We start from the raw sequence: 20,783 nt of genomic DNA, 5'->3' as shown, positions 1-20,783 counted from the left end.
TAATGAATTTAAAAATACCGAAATTTCTATTAAAACTGATTTACAATTACTAGACTCGATACGAATTAAAATGAAACACTTGTTTCGCGTTTATTACATTTATTCAACGTACCTGTACGTAATAAGTGCAACCAGCAGGTCTCGTCACAACACGAGAAATAAACCTCAGACCTGTCGTTACAATTTGAACTGGTTGGTGGCGCTAGTCGCTTCCACATGTTGTTGTTGTTATTATCTTATTTTCTGAAAAGTATCACAAGTAATGGCTTCTACCCTTTTCAAAGCAATGTTTTTTTAAGTTTGCTCAAAAGATTACATACGAGCACGATATTAAAAACGCAAAGAAATTGGAGGAAACAGAAATGGGAACATTTTACGCAAATACATCCGATCTCACCACAATGGTGTGAACTTTTATTATATAAACAGCTTATCCTCAGTGGAAGAAGGAACAGAGATATAATTAGATGCCACGGTGACTGACCACATTGTTGCCACACAACAATAATAAGAAAGAAATGCAACAGCAAATTGATAATAATAACGATGACGTTATTAATAATATAACATATATCAATATAATACAATGACGTGAATCTGATACATATTTATTTATATCAAACAATATCTCAATTCTTAACCTTATAATTATTGGCTGTGTGCTTTTATTGAACGCCATTGTGTTTGTTTGGGGCTTTTACTTTGAAAACCAAACTTCCGCTGGGCGTATGAACGTTCTGTTAACATCGCTGGCTTCCTAAGCGGTCAGTCATGAAATAAAGCGGCTGGTTATTGCGACCGTAACATCCACACTGGAGTCCTCAAATCGGTTTATTCTTGTGTTTTGCAACCCCGTTGACGCCGTAAAGGACGTATTTTTGATCTGCGTGACATTGGATAGTAGACCTGAAGATTTGCCAAACTGGATGGGAGTGTAGAGCAGCACTATTGTTTTAATCAGCCCGTGAAGTTGGACCCAGCCTGAAAAGAAACCAAATTTGAACACTCATCAGATTTTGTGGGATCTATTACAATACTATCAACGACTGGTGATCTGATTTCGCAAATCAACAGTCATATTAGTCTTTTTTGCATTTTAAATATCTTTAAGGTCGTTCACATGTACATATGTGCTGTTCTTGACCTGGTTTGTTTGCCATTTTGTGCATGTAAAAGTGCTGCATTGACAGATTCGCATTTAAGAGCAGTTCAATGTTAGGCTAACAATCCTGTGCAATGCAAATAACGTCTTGTTATAAATAAGAATCGTTTCATATATTAGATAAACACCAGATAACAGGCTATCTATTTCTCCAGTGATGGTTTTTAACCAGCCGTCAGATCTTTAGTGTAAAACTATTTTTCTAAAATGCAACCCAAGTAAAATGTGGTAGTAAGACTGTCACAGCTCGGCATGAATTATTTAAACCCTGCTAACTAGTTATTCGGTTTCCTGCTGGACAGAAGTCTTGACATTTGCAGTTTGACCCAGTGCGAATGTGACCAGAATCCAGAGGGGCTTGAGCTCTGCTCTAGACTCGTGTTTTTCCCCAATCCAAAGCTTCAGCTGTCAAGACTTTATTCCGAGTTTTGCACGCGAAAATGTCTCATCTTTGCCGTTCAAAACGCAGAAAAACAGCATAATCGGGAGAATGATGCTGGCCATTTTTGGACACGACACGCTTCAGATATCACAAGTTATATGTGAAAGTCATATCTAGATTCATTTTAGTTGATTGACTTCAAGGTGCCAGCCGCTTTATAACAACTCTGTTCGTGGTTATATCGACGCACATCATGGGTGACACTAATTTGAACGACTCTAACGTGAAGGTGGTTGTTCGGGTCCGACCTATGAACCGAAGAGGTGAGTTGAATTTCAGATCTGACAGTGCACAAACCTCAATACCAAGGGAGCTGTCTACTTGTAGTCTAGGTAGTCGGCTCAATAAATGTAGAGGGCCACACTCTGTCTGTCTACTTGATATAAGTATTTATATGGACTGTAAAATGTCCACCATTGTTTAATATTTGATACATTCTATTGCTTTCGAATCCCTAATATTTTTTATCATATAAGATGCATTTCTCTCTCTTCATCGATTTATCTGAACGAGGGACCTATAGTGCTAAACGTACTGTTTAATTCGTATGATTAAACATGATCGATTATTTGCATGATCCCTCACGTGAATGCATGACATTGAAGCAGATCTTGCTGTGGGAGAACATGTGTCTTGGTAAAGCCACTGACGCGTGAAATATTTGCTACATTGTTGCCAAGCGGTCACGTGCCCGACTGGAGAGAGTAACAGATTCAGTCACAAGACTCGAGGTCGAGCGCTGTAAGAGCTCTTAAGTGTTAACACAATACTGTAAATAAATATCATTTTAAACACTTATTTGGTCATATTACGTATTTAAAATATAGCTTACATTCTAGTATTTACTTAATTTTTGTAATGTTGAAAATTATCCTCCATAATGTAATAACCCAAAAGATGTTTTATGTGGGAAAAATTCATTGTTACTAAGAACTTTCTTTTGTGTTTATTGCAATATTCTAAATGTCACTTAGCTTTTCTCTCTCTCTCTCTCTCTCTCTCTCTCTCTGTCTCTCTCTCTGTCTCTCTCTCTCTGTGTCTCTCTCTCTGTGTCTCTCTCTCTCTCTGTGTCTCTCTCTCTCTCTCTGTGTCTCTCTCTTCTCACTATTTTGGACAAAGGCAGGAAGGGAGTCTGAATGAACTATTTGCCAGAGTTGCACAACGTAGCATATTCCCATGGCCAAATGAATGTGAATTCTTTCAAGAAAACGTTTACACAATTATTCCTAAAACTATGTTATATAAATAAGGATTAACTAGGATAAATTACCTGGTTAATTATTTACAGGTGCCCAACATAAGTGCACCTATTGCATCATTTCCTTCGTTCATGCCATAAAGAATGTAAATACGGTTTCTTGTAACTACTCGAACCATACAATGGCGATAATCCATTTATTGCCATTGATCTCTTTATTGTCTCTATTATTTATTATTGTGCACGTGGATTCTCTCAGTGTTTCCAGCATGTCACTGTGTACATGTGCTTATTTCTATTCCCATAGTGACATAATGTAGGAACTTTTGATTTTTTGACACCTGGATGTGGTAACTACACTTACAGGGCTTCCTTATGATCTACCAGTGGGTACCAGTGGTGAGAGGAAACCAGTTGTTTCCTACCCGTACAGGAAGAAGTTACAGCTAGTATGAATGGTGCATCCTTTCCAAGGATTTCTGAGTCAGCTGGTGTCTGCTTTCCTTTTTTCCAGCGTGACTGTGTTGGTGGTTACTGACATGCTTCGGCCTGCCGTCGTCTTTGGGAGTGTTTAAGGCGTGTCTTGAGTTTGTCTTCATGAGCCTTCGGCTTATAGAACCACATTCATCATAAGTGAAATTGTTTTATATCTATGTTTGGTTAACTGGTGTCCTGCTGCTATCAGGGTGACAGCTCTCCCCGTTCCAAAACTGTTCCATCTGTTGTGGATAGACTGGTGATGGATACATCAATAATGTAAAAAATAAACCCATACAAGGTGTTCTGTGCAAATTATCAACTACATTAATATGCAACTTTGAAATTTTGATCGCAGCATTGCTACGTAAATTCGTTATTTACTTTATTTATAATTAACTTCTTAATTATTGAATTTTTGATTATTTTAAAGGGATTCTTCACCCAAAAATGAAAATTCTGTAATAATTTACCTTCGAGATGTTCCAAATCTGTATAAATGTTTTGTTCTGATGAAAACAGAGAACTGATGAAAACAGAGAATGTTTTTTGGAAGAATGCTTATAACCAGGCAGATTTTGCCCCCCATTCAAGTACTCGCCGATACCAGAATTGTGTGGTATCGGTGGCATTTGTGTATGTTACTAAGATTAACGGACCAGGGCATGACATGCACTTTAGCTACATTATATCTTTTTTTTATCATGATCTGATTATTCCGAATAAATCCACATTCGGATCTTGTTGGTCAGCTAGCAGTCGCTTTGATTAATAGTGCTATTAATAAGACTCCCATATGGCATCTAGTGCGTGTAGACCAAGCTTGAATCCTTGCTTTGGTTGAACAGATTTTTGCTAATGTAGTTAGCACACTGTCAAGAGGGATTATAATTCGATTACGGATTGATTGTCCTCAAACGCCTTTTAATATCCCATCTGAGTCCATGGGTCTTTAACACCAGTTTGGGTTGATATCTGCAGGTGTCGTGATGGATGGTGAAATGTGTCTATGTCAGAATGTTGGATTGCAGTTCTCCAGCATCTTCTGCTGTGAAATAACCCCCCTAAAAGATGGGGCTGTTAAAATAAATCTGCATAGAGTGCAGTTTAAGGGATAGATATGAAAAATTTTAGTGACAAAACACACGATGTGTGCTCAAACCCCCCCCCCCCCAAAATATTTGCATATATTTGGTTTCCAATTTGTTCCAATCTATTTTTACCCAACAGAAAAGGATCTGAACACTAAATGCGTTGTGGAAATGGAGGGCAATCAAACTTTTCTGTACCCGGCAAACCTGGGAAAAGATTCCAGGTAAGTTGAATTTCAGATGTGAACTTGAAGCTTTTGTTGTACCCTTTTAGCTGGGCCCCAAGAATGTAAACTTGTATCCCACCGGCACCGAAACATTTTACTGACTCAAGTGTTTCAATTTCATGACTAGTTGTTTCTTTTCCTGTTTTAATCAGAAGAAAAAAGATTTGTAAATAAATGTTTGTTAGGCTGACAATACATATACATTTTAGACATATTTTGGATTCTTTACAAGTCAGCTGAGAGGTGGGCTTTTCTGTCGAGGGGAACGGACGATGGGGGCTGAGGGACAACAGGAATGTAGACGTGCGGTTCCCTTTACCGCGGCCTGCTGTTCGCTCCATCCTGCCGTGTGTCGGGGCATAACTCTTTTCTGTCTGACTTCCCCTCTTTTTTCGTCCCTCTGTTGTCATGGAAACGCCGAAGGAGGGTTAACCCTAGGTCATCCATAGCTAAGAAACACTTGTGTCCTGAGAAAGGGAAAAATACAAGCGAGCTTAAGCATCTGTCGGCCATAAACATTTCCTTTGACTTTTATGGCGGGTAAACAAGAGGGAACGATTATTTTTTTGCGCTCCTATTCTCTTGCTGTGAAGTGCGCAGAAAGACAGAGGTTGAACAGGTTTTAAACTTGGAAGTGAATGCTCCAGCGGCCTGCTGCCTTCTCACAACAGACAGTTTAATTGTGGAGCTGAGTTCACGCGGCATGCTGCGCTGAATCGCCGGCCCTGTTAATGGCCCCTGCCACACAGATGCCTTAAATGGCAAGATTCACATGATAGAAAATAGACTTTTTCAGATTCTTGGCGGTGTGGTGTATTAATTATGATCTGTCAGAGACAATGAACATTCCCGGCCACACCGGATTCATCTCCTTGCTGTATTTATTTGCCTTTGTATGCATCTCTTTTAGTCTTTTGTGTGGCGAGACCGCTCGCAGCATGTCTGATGGCATCACATACTCTGCATGAATGAATTTTAGTGCCCATTTACTTTGATGAAACAAAGTGACATTTATGTTAGCAAGCTCCAATGGTGCTAGAAGATCACAGTGTTTAGCAGCTGAATTAGTAAGCCTGTCACTTTAAGGTATTTTCGACTATATTTCGTGAGATTTGTTTGATTTTGTAGGGGAAACTTTCTTGTTCCAAACATTGTATAATGTGGAAAAGAACACAAACATTTCTTTGAGTTTATGAATATACCCTGTTACGCAAGTCTTACATCAAATTTGTAATCTAAACAGTGCTTACTGAACATTGACAGTCATTGATTGCACATTTGACTGAGCCAGGCTGCATATTTTCCCCTTACTTGACAGATCGTTATTCTTTTTAGCGTCCATCATAGTAGCCTTTTAAAATTGATCTCGGATGCGTTTCTCCAAACACAGAAGAGACGACTAAATCTTTCTATTCTGACTTTCTGTTTTTAAATGAAATCATTAGAAACGCATTAATAGCATTAAAGATTGAAGTTTATGATTTATCAAGGACTGTCTGAGGTTTTGCATTTCGAGCTGAGGTGATGCATGCACCTTGCATTTAGATGACACTGAATGAGGTCAGATGTGATGTTTCCACTCCCTTCTTATAGTGGCATTGCCTGTATTACACATACGATGCTCACATGGCAAATCTTAAGCTCAATTATCACATATTATTTTCCCCTGTTAATAAATAAATGCGTTGACAGCATATCATGACTTTGATTGTCCCACCTGTAAAAAACAACCAATGTAGACAGGTTGTGTTTTGACTTGCAGGAAGTCGTGAGACATACACTAGACAAAACTAGTTTAGATGTGTTTAAGGGATACTTCACCCAAAAATTCTGTCATCATTTACTCGCCTTGTGTACACATTTTTCATTTTTTGTTCTGATGAAACAGAGAAAGATATTTAGAAGAATGTAGGACAGCAAACGGTTCTGGGGCACTTTTGACTTCCATTGTATTTTGTCCTACTATGGTATCAAGATCTGTTTGGTTACAAGCATTCTTCCTAATATCTTGTGTTCCTCAGAATTTATACAGATTTGGAATAATTCTAAGGTGAGTAAATGATGACAGAATTACAAATTTTGGGTTAAGTATCCCTTTAAGGTTATTGTATTGTTTTTAAAATAACCCATCCTTAATAATATTCATCTCCATTAAAGATTTTCTTAATTTGGCAAGGACATTACCAAGACATCTGACAGGAATATGGAATGCATCATAATATACTTTAAATTCCACACCTGTGTACAGAAAATTTCATAAACGTCTTATAAATCTGATCTGCTTTTGTTACAAATCAGATAAATGATATCTGATAATTTTTCACGGGTATTTTATTTGCCCATGTTACTATGTTTGTACATGCCCTTTTGTTTTAATTACCAGGGTTATGGGACTTGGGTGGATTCATCTGAGAAGAGTCAGCTCTGCGTCATGTGCAGCGTTTTCCCCCCGGCCTGCTCAAGAGCTTTACGTTCAAACATGAAGCCATGTCTGTCCATGCGTATAAATTCATTAAGACCTATCTGGTGGATAACAATTTAGGTCACGAGTACAGAATGTCAGTTTTCCCATTCACAGACTCACATTTTTAAACAACGCCAACCCTCCGACCGGAGAGCAACAAGGTACTTTGGTACGCGTCCGTGTGCAGGGTCAGGTTGTCTTTTTGATGTGACCATGAGGTGTTAGACAACATTTGGCACAACCCTCGGTCGCCGACGTACCCGCGTTGACCGCTGTCACTGTAGCGAACGTCACTAACCCCGTGAGAAAGCCGCAGCGGACTATGATCAAGGTTCATTCCTTCCCATCCCCTAGACTTGAGTCACTCAAATAATGCAGGCAAAGGATTTACAGTCCTGGCCTTGACTTTGCCCGAAAGTGGTCAATACATTCTCTAGAAGAAGAGATTGAAACGATTTTCTGTAGGAAATGCATTCGCATCCACGTCTGATTAAGAATATTAGGGTAGATGGTGCTGATGAAGCAGCCAGTGAATCCATTAGCTAACGCGAAATTGCAAGCATCCCACCTGATGCCTCTGCTCCCTGAGTTTGCCTGAAAGCTCGATTGAATTAAATGTGTATTTGATGTCAGGCAAAGACAGATTGAGGACGGTGGCTTGTTTTGCCAGACTGTGATGTGCCAGCTCAAAGCTAGTTTCATACAGACCCTTACTTCTTAGTTTTAGTGAGGGGGTTACCCCTCAGTGGTGTCACTGTGGTTTTTGTATTTTCCGCCTGTGGCGCTTTGGTCTCGGTTTCATTTGTATACTATTATAACACCAAACTAGAGGGTTGATGTACTCATTGTCTACGGCGCCAATTGAGACAGTGGGGGAAGGGACATTCCCCGTTATTTCGAATAACTGAAGGACTTTCCCCATAATGTGTATTATTTTGAAACTTGCAGTTATTATGAGATACGTTTTGTGGCTAGTAAAAGTTTGCCACAAGGTAACAGCAAGCTCATGTTGTCAAATATAAGATCTACGGCAATGTAATCGTTTATTCTATGATATTTATTGTATGAATCTTTCTGTTGTGGAACACAAAAGATCATATTTTGAGAAATGTCTCAGTGGTTTTTTGTCCATTCAATGGAAGTAAATGTTGGCCAATATTGTTTGGTTACATTCTTTAAAATATCTTATCCTGCAGACGTGAAGTGTATATAAATGAGTCGATTTTGAGGTTTGCTGCAACATCCAGCCCTGACTGCGGGACATATCTGCGTTGGGGGAAGGGACGGATGCGAGTCTGCTGCGCGGCCAAACTGTCACTCTCTTAATGAATGTGTTTGTGTGTTCGCGAGCATTGAAGACTTTGCGTTTTCTCCAGCAGCTGAGGACTATACACTGTCAGTGCCTAATATCAGGAAGCCCTCTGACTCACTCCAACAAAAACAATGTCATAAAGCAACATACAGGATAACTCGCGAGGCAACCCGATGACATCATGAGAGAACTCGAGTGATTTACGGACTGCTGAGCGTCCTGCTGCCGATGTCCGAATGACTGAGCTGATCCCAGATAGTGCTCGAAATCTCTTAGGGATCGATTAGTCTCACCTGTCACCGAGGCATTTTTGGGTAATAACAACCACATGCGTCCGTCTCAGGATTAGCATGTTTTACGAGGAGATCCTATAGAATAAACAGAAACAGGCGGCGGAGAGACACAGTGAAGGTCGGTGTCTGTGCAGATGTACGAGACAGCCGCGTTAGAACAACATGAAGTGATGCATTGTGGGTTTAGTAGAGTAATGTTTGGAAGTCAGATTGGGAACTGGGAGCAGCTGCCAGGTTTCCTGAGGTTGTCATGGCCACTGGTGTTGGACGGTTAAAACATGAATTCTCTCCTTTTACTTTCTCCAGCCTCAAATGTTAGGTTAAACCTAAGCCTGGCAGTTGTTAAAAGAAAATGCAGTATTGCATTTACCATTTGTGGAAAAAGCAATCCCATAATGCATTGCAACAAGTTTAGGAAAAATGTCATGTGATGACGAGATGATGCATGAACAAAAACTTATTCAATTGCAAAAAATATAAAACAAATTTCAATCGACATCAAAGCTCCCTATATATAGGATCTCTCAAATCATCTTAAGAGGTTTGTGTTTAGTTTGGATGCTGCCTTCGGATGCAACTCATTAGGTTTTAGAGCGCATCCCATGTTTTCCGCATATTTTGATTCACGTAGGTACTTTGTTCGTCTCGTCAGAACCTTAGAGCGTGTGTGTGAAGATGTCCCACCCATATCAGCGAGCTTCCGCTTCTTATGCTGTTGTGATTGGACCGGTCCCCCTCTCAGTGCAGGTGTATTAATAATCTTTGGCTTTTAGCAATAAACAATAACAATGGCGTCAACTTCACTTCATCAGTTAAAAACATGCACATCGATCGAATTGTAACCGAGGTCTGCTAGTGCCTTTGCAAACCTCAATCTCTGTTAGAGATGGAAACAAATTTCTTACTATGGCGAGGGAAATTTACACTAATAACAAAAGCGGTAGTTTTGCATTTTTATATTGGACCAAAGTTGGATAATAAAACATGCAGATTGGCCAGTAGACATTTGTAAGCAGGACTTCAAAGGACGTTTCATAGGAGTGTTTTAGAGGTATGCGATTCCAGCCGTTGTCTGTAGTCCTTGAAAAGCAATTCTGTTTAATGCAATATCTCGCTTGGCATTGAACTTTGAGTTTTATCATTTTGCTGATATTATTTATGCTCTAACAGCAACATTTCACACTAACTTGAGTTTGAAAAGTGACTTCACGGGAATGGCACCTTTTAAAGGTCAAAGTCGCTAGGGCTTGGGAAAGGAGGTGGCCTCAGTAAGAGATGAAACCATAGGCCAAAGTCTGGATGTAGTACCTATAAATATGGGGACTGTTAAAAGATATATCTACTGTACTGTGCACTAATATATTAGAAAAATATAAAAAGGAATAAGTGTTTATATTCAATTGTATTCATATTTATACATTACTAAATATGAATATTTCCTAAGAATGTGTTCGTGTTTATAAATACAAAATAAATATGCACACTGCACAGACATATATTATGTAAACAAACTTTTATTCTGTATGCCATTAATTGTGATCAATTGTTTAACAGCCCTAATGGGCAGCATACACACTGTCAAAACCCTGGCTGTAAATGAAACCGAGTTGATGGAGTCCAAGAATCCCAAATCTGCCCTGTAGATCTCTTGTGTTATGTTTATGCAGTGCTTGAAATTTCTTATGCTCTAAAACTTTAGGAGGCGTACACTCTCTGCAGTGATGGATGAACAGGATATGGAAGCAAATTTAAGAAGCTGTTGTAAATACGGATATCACAGAGATAAGATCACGTTCTTGGACTGTCAGTCAAAAGTACTTTATTTGTCTAGCTGCCTCAAAATTTTGAATATCAACTCTGTGTGTGTGTTCGTGTGTCAGACCTCCTCCAGGAACCCAAGCTAAAGCTCAGCCTGACACGTCCTTCGGGGTGAAGCGTCTCCCTCTGATCTCAGTGTGGTGTGATGGGTAACGTCATCGCACAGCTTATTATACCACAAGTGTGGCATGGCCTGATTTTAGATGACATGCTGAGCCCGGGGTCACTGGAATTGAATCTGGGCATATTTTGTCCCAGCTTTTCTTAGCGCGCTTGTTCGTTTGCCCACGGTGCACGGCTGTATACGCTCCAGTGGTTTCTGTAAGCTCTCACGGATGTAGATTTTCAGGATTGAATGCGTAGAAATCCTCACAAACGCTGAAGTGGTTGTGAATGTTGGTGTATGTTTAATATGTGCAGAGGGCAAGAATAAATTGGCAATTTTACTTCTTTAAAAGGTTAGTTCACCAAAACATCATCATTTCTTCATTATATACTTCGCCTCAGACCTATATAACTTTCGTTCTTATACAGAACACAAAAGAGGATATTGTGAAGAACGTTGGTAACCAAACAACGTGGACCATATTGACTTTCATTTTATGGACATTTTTCAAAATATTTCCATTGTGTTCCACAGAAAAATTGTTATTGACAGGTTTTGAACACCATGAGGGTGAATAAATGAATACAAATGTTATGTTTGACTAAATTATGTATATACACATTCCTTGTTTTATTGTGGATGATGTGTGTTTCATGACATTTTTATGTCTTTGTTATGAAAGTAAAACAGGTTGGGAAGGCTGTTCATTGTTTACTTGGAGAAAATAGCAAACATTGAATGGATTTCCTGGGTATCGAACCCATGACCTTGTTGTGTCTTGCACCAATTGAACTAAAGGAAACCCCAGTACTATTATCAAGCATATGGATTTGTATTTAAAGTAAACATTTTGACCGCCTTCAAGGGTTATTATTCCAATAATTACAAACAGTGCTCCATAATTATTTGCCGTGCTTCTTCATGACCCAGAGAAAACCATAATAATGAAATGAATTGGGCCTGGTAAGGCGCAGCCCTCAGAGACCGATTAGGATCCTGCAATACGCTCCCACAGTCTGTCAATATTGCTTTTATAGGTCATTGTGTTCACAAAGGGCCGCGAAAAGCCGTAAAAGTGCCCTTAGCAGATAACATGACTTTGAGTCACGGCTCTCAATGCATATTTACCCTGTAAACGGCAGCGCTTTCTCAGTCAGAAGGTCTGTTTGTGTTTAGGTCCACTGAGCAAAGTCCAGCCTATGACATGGACTTGCTCAGGATATGTGATTGTGTGCAGAGCTCACAGTTCCTGCTTCCCGTTTGACTGAGTTCATGATGATGAGGGTATTTTGGGTGGCTGTGAGTCAGTTGGTCCACTGAATTTGTTAGAAAGAATTTGTCATGTTTTTTCCAGGTGGTAGATCGTCATACTACAATAGATCAGATTTGCACTAAACTATTATCGGGGCCAGAAGAATTCACGATAACTATATATTTTAATATCTATTGAATTGAAATAAAAAACAACCATGTGGTTCTTAAAGGAACAGTTCACCCAAAAGGGAAAATTCTGTCTTCATTTACTTCAATTTATCTTTCTCTGTGTTCATCAGTACAAAGACACTAAATGATGACAGAATTTACATTTTTGGGTGAACGGTCCTTTTAAGGTGAAAATGCTAAATGTTTAAAAAGATTCATATAACACCACCTACTATTATGTACTGTTATTTATGGTATTATAATTTGTGTGGTATTCGCTTTATCAATACTCGCAGAATTTACAATCGTATTTTTCAAGGAAATAATTTTTCTGGTTCTATGATCTCAAGTTCACCATATCTGGTCTTTACATGGTACTTGAAGATTCCTTAAAAAAAACTGCCATTACTATGTATGTACATATCCTGAAACATGTTAAAATGTTATTTTTGTGGTAAACTTAACCAAAGAAACATTTTAAAACTGTTATCGGTTTGGATCTTGTACCGTAACACAGTAGAAGTGTAAATGTTTTGTACTCTGTTGCAAAATTATGATTTGTTGTTTAAATAAGCATTTTGTTCCTCTCTTTTCTCCGTATGCACCCTCTCCTTGGTTCATCTTGCAGCAGGGGTCAGCCAAAGGTACAACACTTTTTGTTTTTTAAGAATCAGACATGTCCGTCATCATGAAAGTGTATTAGTGAAACGGAATGATGATGATGATACATAAACATGCTTGCTTTCTGTTTTGTCAAGGTCTTCGCCTATGACTACTGTTTTTGGTCAATGGATGAATCACAAACAGAGAAGTTTGCTGGTCAGTTCCTGGAAGCTCTTTATTTATTTATTGGTTCTCTACCAAGTATCCACCTGTATGGTCTTGTTATGGTGGCGGTGGAGGTATTACTAAAGATAAGGTTCTGTTTACACATCAAGACCTTCTGTAGTAAGTCTTTTGTAAGACGAGAGCCGCACCTTAAGCTCTCTTAAAGGTTATTATATGAAAACTAGTTGCATGAAATCAGTGATCGATTACAAGACTTCTGTATCATAATGTCATAAACTATTTTCTTTTAATGCAATGTCAAAAAGTAAACAAAAGCCTTTTTTTACTGTCTTGTCCTTCAATCGTGTTTTTATAGGTCAAGATGTGGTATTTCAGTGCCTTGGGGAAAGTCTTTTGCACAATGCCTTTCAGGGTTACAACGCTTGTATTTTTGCATATGGACAAACTGGTGAGGATTTGATAATTTTATGTACGGTGTGTGTATAAAATGTTACGCCATTGTTTATTTGAGAGCAACTTGTCTGCCATTCTTGTGTGATAAGTAAAATGAGGTCACCTTCTTTCTATTGTGATGTCATTTCTCAGGCTCGGGAAAGTCTTACACCATGATGGGTTCGGTGGACCAGCCCGGTTTGATCCCACGACTCTGCAGTTCCCTGTTCGATCGGACGTGTCTCCACCAGCGAGAGGGGGAGAGCTTTACTATCGAAGTCTCTTACATGGAAATCTACAATGAGAAAGTTCGAGACCTGTTGGACCCCAAAGGGTTAAGCCTATTATGTATTGTGTTCAAACTTAGCCATGTACTTTGCTGTAGGTGTGTCGATCTTACAGACCTATTTGCCTTGTTCTTGCAGGAGCCGACAGGCCTTACGGGTGCGGGAACATAAGGTTTTAGGGCCTTATGTAGATGGACTATCCAGACTTGCAGTAGAAAGTTACAAGGTAACAAAACAGGAGAGATACCCTTTAAGATTGTTAACTATTATGATCCTTAATAGTCGAATGAACCTTGTCCAATCATTGACCTTTCACCTGTTGTGTTATGTATTCTATAGTTCATCTGGTCATGTGCCTTTTTATCCTTTTCTCTCTGATCTTGATCAAATCCAGCATTAGGAATGTTTGAAGTCAGCTGAAAGGAATTGCAAAATTCCACATATACTGTACAGCCCTAGAGAGACCATTCCAAATATTAATTTAATCAGAAATCTAGATGTATTGTGTCCAGTACAGTACAGTGTCGGTTGAATTTCAACAAAATTAAACCTCAGGAGTGACAAAGTCATCCAACAGCAATGTGAAAGACTGACAGCATGACAAGACACATGAAAACTGTGAGAAAAATCAAGGTTATCACATACAAAATAATTTTTAACTTTTCCTTAATATATGTATAAATATTACTGTTGTATTGCCTAAAAGTGAATATGAACTTGTTTTCTTTGCAGTATTTTAGATCTGAAAAATACAGAGCTTCTTTCTGTTACTTTGACCTGTTTCTCCAGTTTTCAACTTCTTAATTAATGCATTAATGCAAATAGAAACAATATATGAAGAGTTTGGATCTTAGAAATGTTCTAATGAAAAAAATCGTCTTTTTTATTATGTTATCATGTTTCTATTGTGTTAGTTTTATGGTTTATGGTTTTATTATGGTAAAATGTTTTACAACGGATTTATCTTATTTTGGAACCGAACTCTTCATTATATATATTTTTGGGGACAAATATTGTTAACAATATTTAACAGTATATTCAGAAAAGCTTAAAATAATTTTGAAATTATCCTTGAAAGCTGCCAATAGAATATGCTGTTAGATTTTATATCGCTATATTTAAAACTGTGTGATGTTTGTGTCGCAAAACACAAATCTTTCTGGAACTTAAATGTGCAAAATGTGTAAGAACAACTTGAACAAAATCAGTATACACTATAATAAAAAACATGGAAGAAAGAACCACATATACACACACACACACAAATAAAATACACATTTATTGTAAGTATAGTGAATGAGACCCATTGTTTTCAAACAGGTTTCTGACAAGTACATGTATAGAACATAGCCACACCCCCCAAACGTGTGCTATTTGTTGAGCTGCTGTTGCTGTGTCCAGTTAATAAAAAATTTGAAAATGACCATTTTTGTGTATTTCGCTCTTACCAACACAGATATGTGACGTATTGGCGATTGGTTAAAGAATTATAGATAACATTTTGAAAAGTGTGTCGCATTCTTATGCTCATGAAATTAAAAATGTTGATGTCCTTAATGTAAATTAAGGAGATTCTAATTATGTTCTTTCTCTGACCTTTCTTTTCAAGGACATCGAGTCATTGATGTCTGAGGGGAATAAATCCCGCACTGTGGCCGCCACCAATATGAATGAGGAGAGCAGTCGCTCCCATGCAGTTTTCAATATCATCCTTACACACACACTAAAGGATCTTCAGTCTGGGGTAAGAACACACACACACACACTCTTCTGATGCTCACCATTGATTTGCATAGAAAAAGATTTTGTGGAAATTCCTGTGATGGCGATTCTACACGTTTATAGCATCCCCCCTGAAAACTTTTAGTAAGCTGTTTACGGGCTGCTGCTTGAAGACTGGCACATGTAAATGAAGAAGTCAGTTTTGCTTAGTTTGCATAAATTGTCTGGGACAAATCCTTACTAATGTTACAGTATGTCAGCATAGTACACTTGACTCTCCTCCTTCAAAAGACCAAAGAGATTCTTTCCTGCAGTATGTCCCGTTTAATGTTGAAATAGCGCTACCTCTTCAAGAACTTTTACATGATACACTGTACGTTTTATTAGGAAACGGCAGTCCTCTTGATCTAACACTGAGATGACTCATCGTGTCCTGCCCTGATGATCTCATGGATAGACTGCTGTATTCGAATTCCTTTATCAGCTGCTGTGAACCTGTTTTGGGGATCTGCCCTGTTCTGGCACACTCAAGTATTTAGTCTCGAGTGTTTAGTGTGACCCACCCATCCTTTTATTTCATCTACTTTTGGATCCTCACAAATTGCTTCACATTTCAAATATTGCACAAGTCGTTGCTTTTGACTTATTCATTCATGTTGCATCTTATTGGCACATGTAACAACCATTGCCATTTAGTGATTAACTATGAATTTAAGAAATAACAGCCTGAAGATATACAAATATAAGACCATGCAGGTGAATGTTCATCAAATAAGGTCATTTCTGTATTTCTGGGTCAACCATTCCCTTAAAAAGTTATCTACACTTACTCATAAGTAGACTACAGGGACCTTCTGTTATCAGCTTTATGATGAGCGCAGGAGAGCGCACATGCAAATGGCAGGAAAATTCATGAATAAATTATAGCCCGTCCGAGGACCGGCGTCAGCTGATCTTCTCCAGCTCTGTCCTGGTGTCACTGTGTATTTATTTTGTGCCCTGTGTCACCTGACTCAGCTGTGGTTTAGCCCTCGATCTATAATTCAGAAGGACCGGGACTTAACAGAACCGTCATGCAAGACTACATTAGAGATGTTGACTTTGCACTACGTCAACGAGTTAATAAACTCTACGTCACATTAAGCATTATGCAATAAAAGTAAATATTTTTGTACAACGTTCATTTATAGTCCTATAAGAATAACATTTTCAGATTGTAGTTTATGGATTTAGAAAGAAAGACTCGATTATGTCTTTTGCAATGCTTAATTCAGTCTTTAAATGTTGTTATGACCTCAGCCCTTGATAAGTAATGATGTGTGTTTTTCCAGTGCAGTCATCAGTTTGTCTTTTGCATGCCATGGTTTCATATGCAAACAGATATGTGGACATATACGTCTGTAGAAGAGGCAGGAATGATGGTGGATTACCTCAATCATTTTGACAGCCCTGAATTGCAAAGTTATTCTAAAAAAGCTCTTTAAAATGCATCATTTCAACCCTTGTTTTTGATTGGACGATTGGCATTCAAAGCAGTTGATTTATATGTACACCTAGCATAACATTCCCAGCGTCCAAAATCACATACTTTCATTCTATACAGTATTCAAAAATCAGTATACAAAATTGGTATTTCTGAAACCTCAGTATGCAAAAACAGGTCTACTGCTACCACTGAGATGCATTGGTTGGACACTTCCTATTCCATCCCGAGGCTAAGGAGCCACCAAATTTAAAGAGAACCGTAAAACCTTTGGTCAGCTTTTTGAAAGTGTAAGCGATGTAGGTACTAGCAGATGTATTATGTTCATGGTTAGTATGTTATAGGTCAGTGATTCTCAACAGGGGGGTTCCAGCTGATTTTCAAGGGGGCCTCAGAATGACTTATAATAAAAAAACAAGATATATATTATATTAAATAAACACTTTCCTAGTTAATATGAAGCTCTGAAATGTTTTATTGGGTAAACATTTTGAGTTTTTGTGAGGAGGGGGCCTTTAAACATTATTGAATACAGTCGGGGCCTTGGAGTCAAAAAGGTTGAGAACCCTTGTTATACAGTAGGTGAATGAACATTCATAACAATAAAAACATTGTAAATATAGTATGTCCAGAATGTATGCATACTGTATCAAACTTATTGATTTAATGGCCCCAACTTTAGATTCAATGTGTTATCAAATGTTTGCCCACATTTTTAAGGGACGATTACACCACAATGTTTTCAACTGTTCGCTTACACGACAAAAGCATTTTGGGGGACTGAAAATGTTAAGAATTTGTATTTGCACAATGATGCGAGGTTGCGAATTGCAACCAACCGCTCATTGCCCCCTGCCCCTCCCTTTCACAGCACTTCGGTGGCTGAAACAGGACTAAGATGTCATCTTTTCACTTCTTTGCCGAATTAATTTACAAAATGCGTTCTGTAGAGCAGATTGTCTGTTTAGGGCTACTGTAGAAACATCAAAGCGAATTCCATGTACGGGGAACTCTTTATTAAGATCTTTATACACTTCTGAAGACATAGTTATGTATTCTGTATTGGATTTCTGTCAATAGATAGTCCTTAATCTTCCACAATGCACCTTTAACAATTGATATCGCCACCTACTGGCCTGGCATGCATACTAAAGTCTTATAGTCAATTTTGCTATTTGTGAACGATACATCAAAGTTTTAGTTTTTTACCACACTCTTAGGTGATTAGAGAATGAGCTCTATTTGATTTTATATTCTCACCCAACATGCGCGTGGAGCCTCAGGCTTTCAGCACAAGGACTCTCTTTGTTGTTCTAATGCACTGTAATCTCCGTCCAGCCCCCCTCACAACATCCCACATCCTCGCATCTCCCCCGCTCGCATCGCACTGCCTTTCCACTCAATTAAGCTTCTTTTCTGATGCTCAGACGGGGATTGTGTACAGTAAGGACCAATGATGGGCTATATAAAGGAACCCCACCCCACATACTGTTCCAGAGCTGTGCAATGTAGAGTTGAACAAAAGATGCTTGTCTACAGCTTTCCATAGCCTCTTCCCATTGTGTCGTCTTATTATAGAATGGCTCACCAGAGATATGTCCTGCATAGTCATTCATATACAAATGTAAGATTTTATACAGTCTCCTCTGGTGTTTTTGGGAGGATAAGCGCAGACTGGCTTGAGAGCCATGGAAATGTTCATGAGCAAGTTTTTTCCTTTGAATATTTCTTCGTCTCGTTGGCTTATGGAGCTGGTTTGTGTAGTTCGATGAAAGAAACTTTCCTGTCTGTCTCACTGGTTGTGCTCAGAATAGCTTGCTGCCATACTATTATGTATGAAACCTAGCATACTGTACAACATTTGCCTAACGCACATTGTACTAAACACAATATCCTAGAAAGTGTGTACAGTGAACTAAACGCTATATTAACTGCAGTGTTTTATATTTCTTCTTGACGTTTTTGCATTAGCATCATCTTGTGCCATTCTTACCTAGTGTATCACATGTAGATTGCAGTAGGCAGTTTACTTTCTCACAGTTTTTTCCGTCAAGCTTCTCTTTAATTCTCTTTCTTTGTTATTTCTCTCTCTGCAGACGAGTGGAGAGAAGGTGAGCAAGTTGAGTTTGGTGGACCTGGCAGGAAGTGAGAGAGCTGCAAAGACGGGTGCTGCAGGCGAGCGGCTCAAGGAAGGCAGCAACATCAACAAGTGTGTACACCCGTTGTTTTGATGAGCAGATCATACTTAAAGGAACAGTTCACCCAAAATTTTTATTTTATCTTTATTAATTCACCTTCGATTTGTTCCAAATCTGGATACATTTATTTCACAGAATAAAAAACCTTAAAATAACTTTTTATTAGGAATTTTATAAAAAGTTTTGAAACACCACCTTTACGCACACACCCTTCTTTTTTTGTCTTGGTGGTGTCTTTGCCTGTCTGAATCACCTAAGAATGTATTTTGGTAACGGTGATGTTTTTTTTTTGCCTGAGAGAAGAATTTCAAGCTGTGGAAAATCAGACTTGTAAAATAGCTTCATGTAGGAGCACAGTTTGTTCTGAGGAAAGTTTATAAATCTGCCAAAGGTTTTGGTTAAACCTACAGGTTTATCTCTTCGACGAATCTTCGTGTGAATGTGTCTGTGCATTTAAATAAAGTAATTTAACTGCTTAAACCAAGGCAACATCCAAATGTGAATCTGTGTGCCAAGAGTTAGTCAGAATAGTTAAGATGCTAAAGTAAAAACAATGCTTGAGGTAAATGGAAATGTAAGGATGTGCTTTATGGTTCTTAAGACGTTTTTAAATGCGACGGTTGCTGCTGATGAGGTAGAAAGCCTTTTCCACCACAAAGTAACTGAGCAGCTTTTGTTTTTTGCTCTTTCAATTTTTCCGTCTTGCTCTTTCTACAGGTCTTTGACCACTCTGGGATTGGTGATCTCAGCCTTGGCAGACCAGGGCGCCGGGAAGAACAAGAACAAGTTTGTGCCCTACAGAGATTCGGTCCTCACGTGGCTCCTCAAGGTACAAACACTCATTCTGTCCGGTAAACTTTGGGAAAGCGAATTTCCACAGTTTATCCAATGCACACGCACACCCTTCAATATACAATCCCTTGAAAATATCCGTACTTATGCGCACCCTGTCGGTGTGACTTCAGGACAGCCTCGGTGGAAACAGCCGGACCGCTATGGTTGCCACCGTGAGCCCGGCGGCGGATAACTACGAGGAGACCCTGTCCACGTTACGATACGCTGACAGGGCAAAGAGCATCGTCAACCACGCTGTCGTGAATGAAGACCCCAATGCGAGAATTATCCGAGAACTCAGAGAGGAGGTGGAGAAACTGCGAGATCAGCTGACGCAGGCTGAGGTGGATGCTACGGTTTTGATGGCTTGTTTTTGCAGATGTTCAAAAGCACTGTATTTGAAGGCATGTTGGGTTTGGTTTTAGTCTATGAAGGCGCCGGAGCTGAAGGAGAGGTTGGAGGAATCAGAAAAATTGATCCAGGAGATGACGGTCACCTGGGAAGAGAAACTAAGAAAGACAGAAGAAATTGCTCAAGTAATTTTTTTAGAACTTAACGTTGTTGATAGTTTTTTGTCCAAGCACTCTGCAGGTCATTTGTGGCTTTAGTTGTCAACACAATTGAAAATAAACAAACATGAACGTCTTGGTTTGTTTTATGTCGTAGGAGAGGCAAAAACAGCTGGAAAGTCTTGGCATCTCTCTTCAGTCATCTGGCATCAGGGTTGGTGAAGACAAATGCTTCCTGGTCAACCTCAATGCCGACCCCGCCCTCAATGAGCTATTGGTCTATTACCTCAAGGTAACACAACCAGGAATATTAAGGTTTTCTTAAGAGATGTTAGGATGCTTTTATTATTTTATATTTTATTTGTCTGAGAGAACCCAAGCAGGAATATCAGGGGTTTCTGAAGAGATGTTAAAATGCTTTCATTATTTTATTTTATATTATATTTTATTTACTTTTTTAAATGCTTTTAGTTTCGTGTATAGCAGACTTTGTTGCTATAAACGAACATTTTTAGAA

The 20,783-nt window shown here is 38.8% G+C and overlaps 1 protein-coding gene across 1 annotated transcript in view; it reads left to right on the top strand.

Annotated features, from left to right (window-relative positions):
* Positions 1-693: 693 nt before the first annotated feature.
* The window catches only part of kif13ba (kinesin family member 13Ba), a 35,537-nt gene continuing 15,447 nt past the window's right edge, over positions 694-20,783 (top strand). Inside the window, exons 1-13 of the mRNA XM_079459257.1 lie at positions 694-1,867; positions 4,510-4,594; positions 12,641-12,656; positions 12,771-12,831; positions 13,157-13,249; positions 13,387-13,567; positions 13,659-13,746; positions 15,130-15,264; positions 18,822-18,934; positions 19,641-19,752; positions 19,889-20,101; positions 20,183-20,293; positions 20,424-20,558. Coding sequence (XP_079315383.1) covers positions 1,798-1,867; positions 4,510-4,594; positions 12,641-12,656; positions 12,771-12,831; positions 13,157-13,249; positions 13,387-13,567; positions 13,659-13,746; positions 15,130-15,264; positions 18,822-18,934; positions 19,641-19,752; positions 19,889-20,101; positions 20,183-20,293; positions 20,424-20,558 — 1,413 coding nt within the window. The 5' untranslated portion in view covers positions 694-1,797. The remainder of the gene's footprint in view (positions 1,868-4,509; positions 4,595-12,640; positions 12,657-12,770; positions 12,832-13,156; positions 13,250-13,386; positions 13,568-13,658; positions 13,747-15,129; positions 15,265-18,821; positions 18,935-19,640; positions 19,753-19,888; positions 20,102-20,182; positions 20,294-20,423; positions 20,559-20,783) is intronic.

The sequence above is a fragment of the Barbatula barbatula genome, assembly GCF_947034865.1.
Source record: "Barbatula barbatula genome assembly, chromosome: 6".
Taxonomy (NCBI): Eukaryota; Metazoa; Chordata; class Actinopteri; order Cypriniformes; family Nemacheilidae; genus Barbatula; species Barbatula barbatula.
The sequence above is the reverse complement of the archived record's forward strand: the minus strand, read 5'-3'. Positions and strand labels throughout refer to the sequence as shown.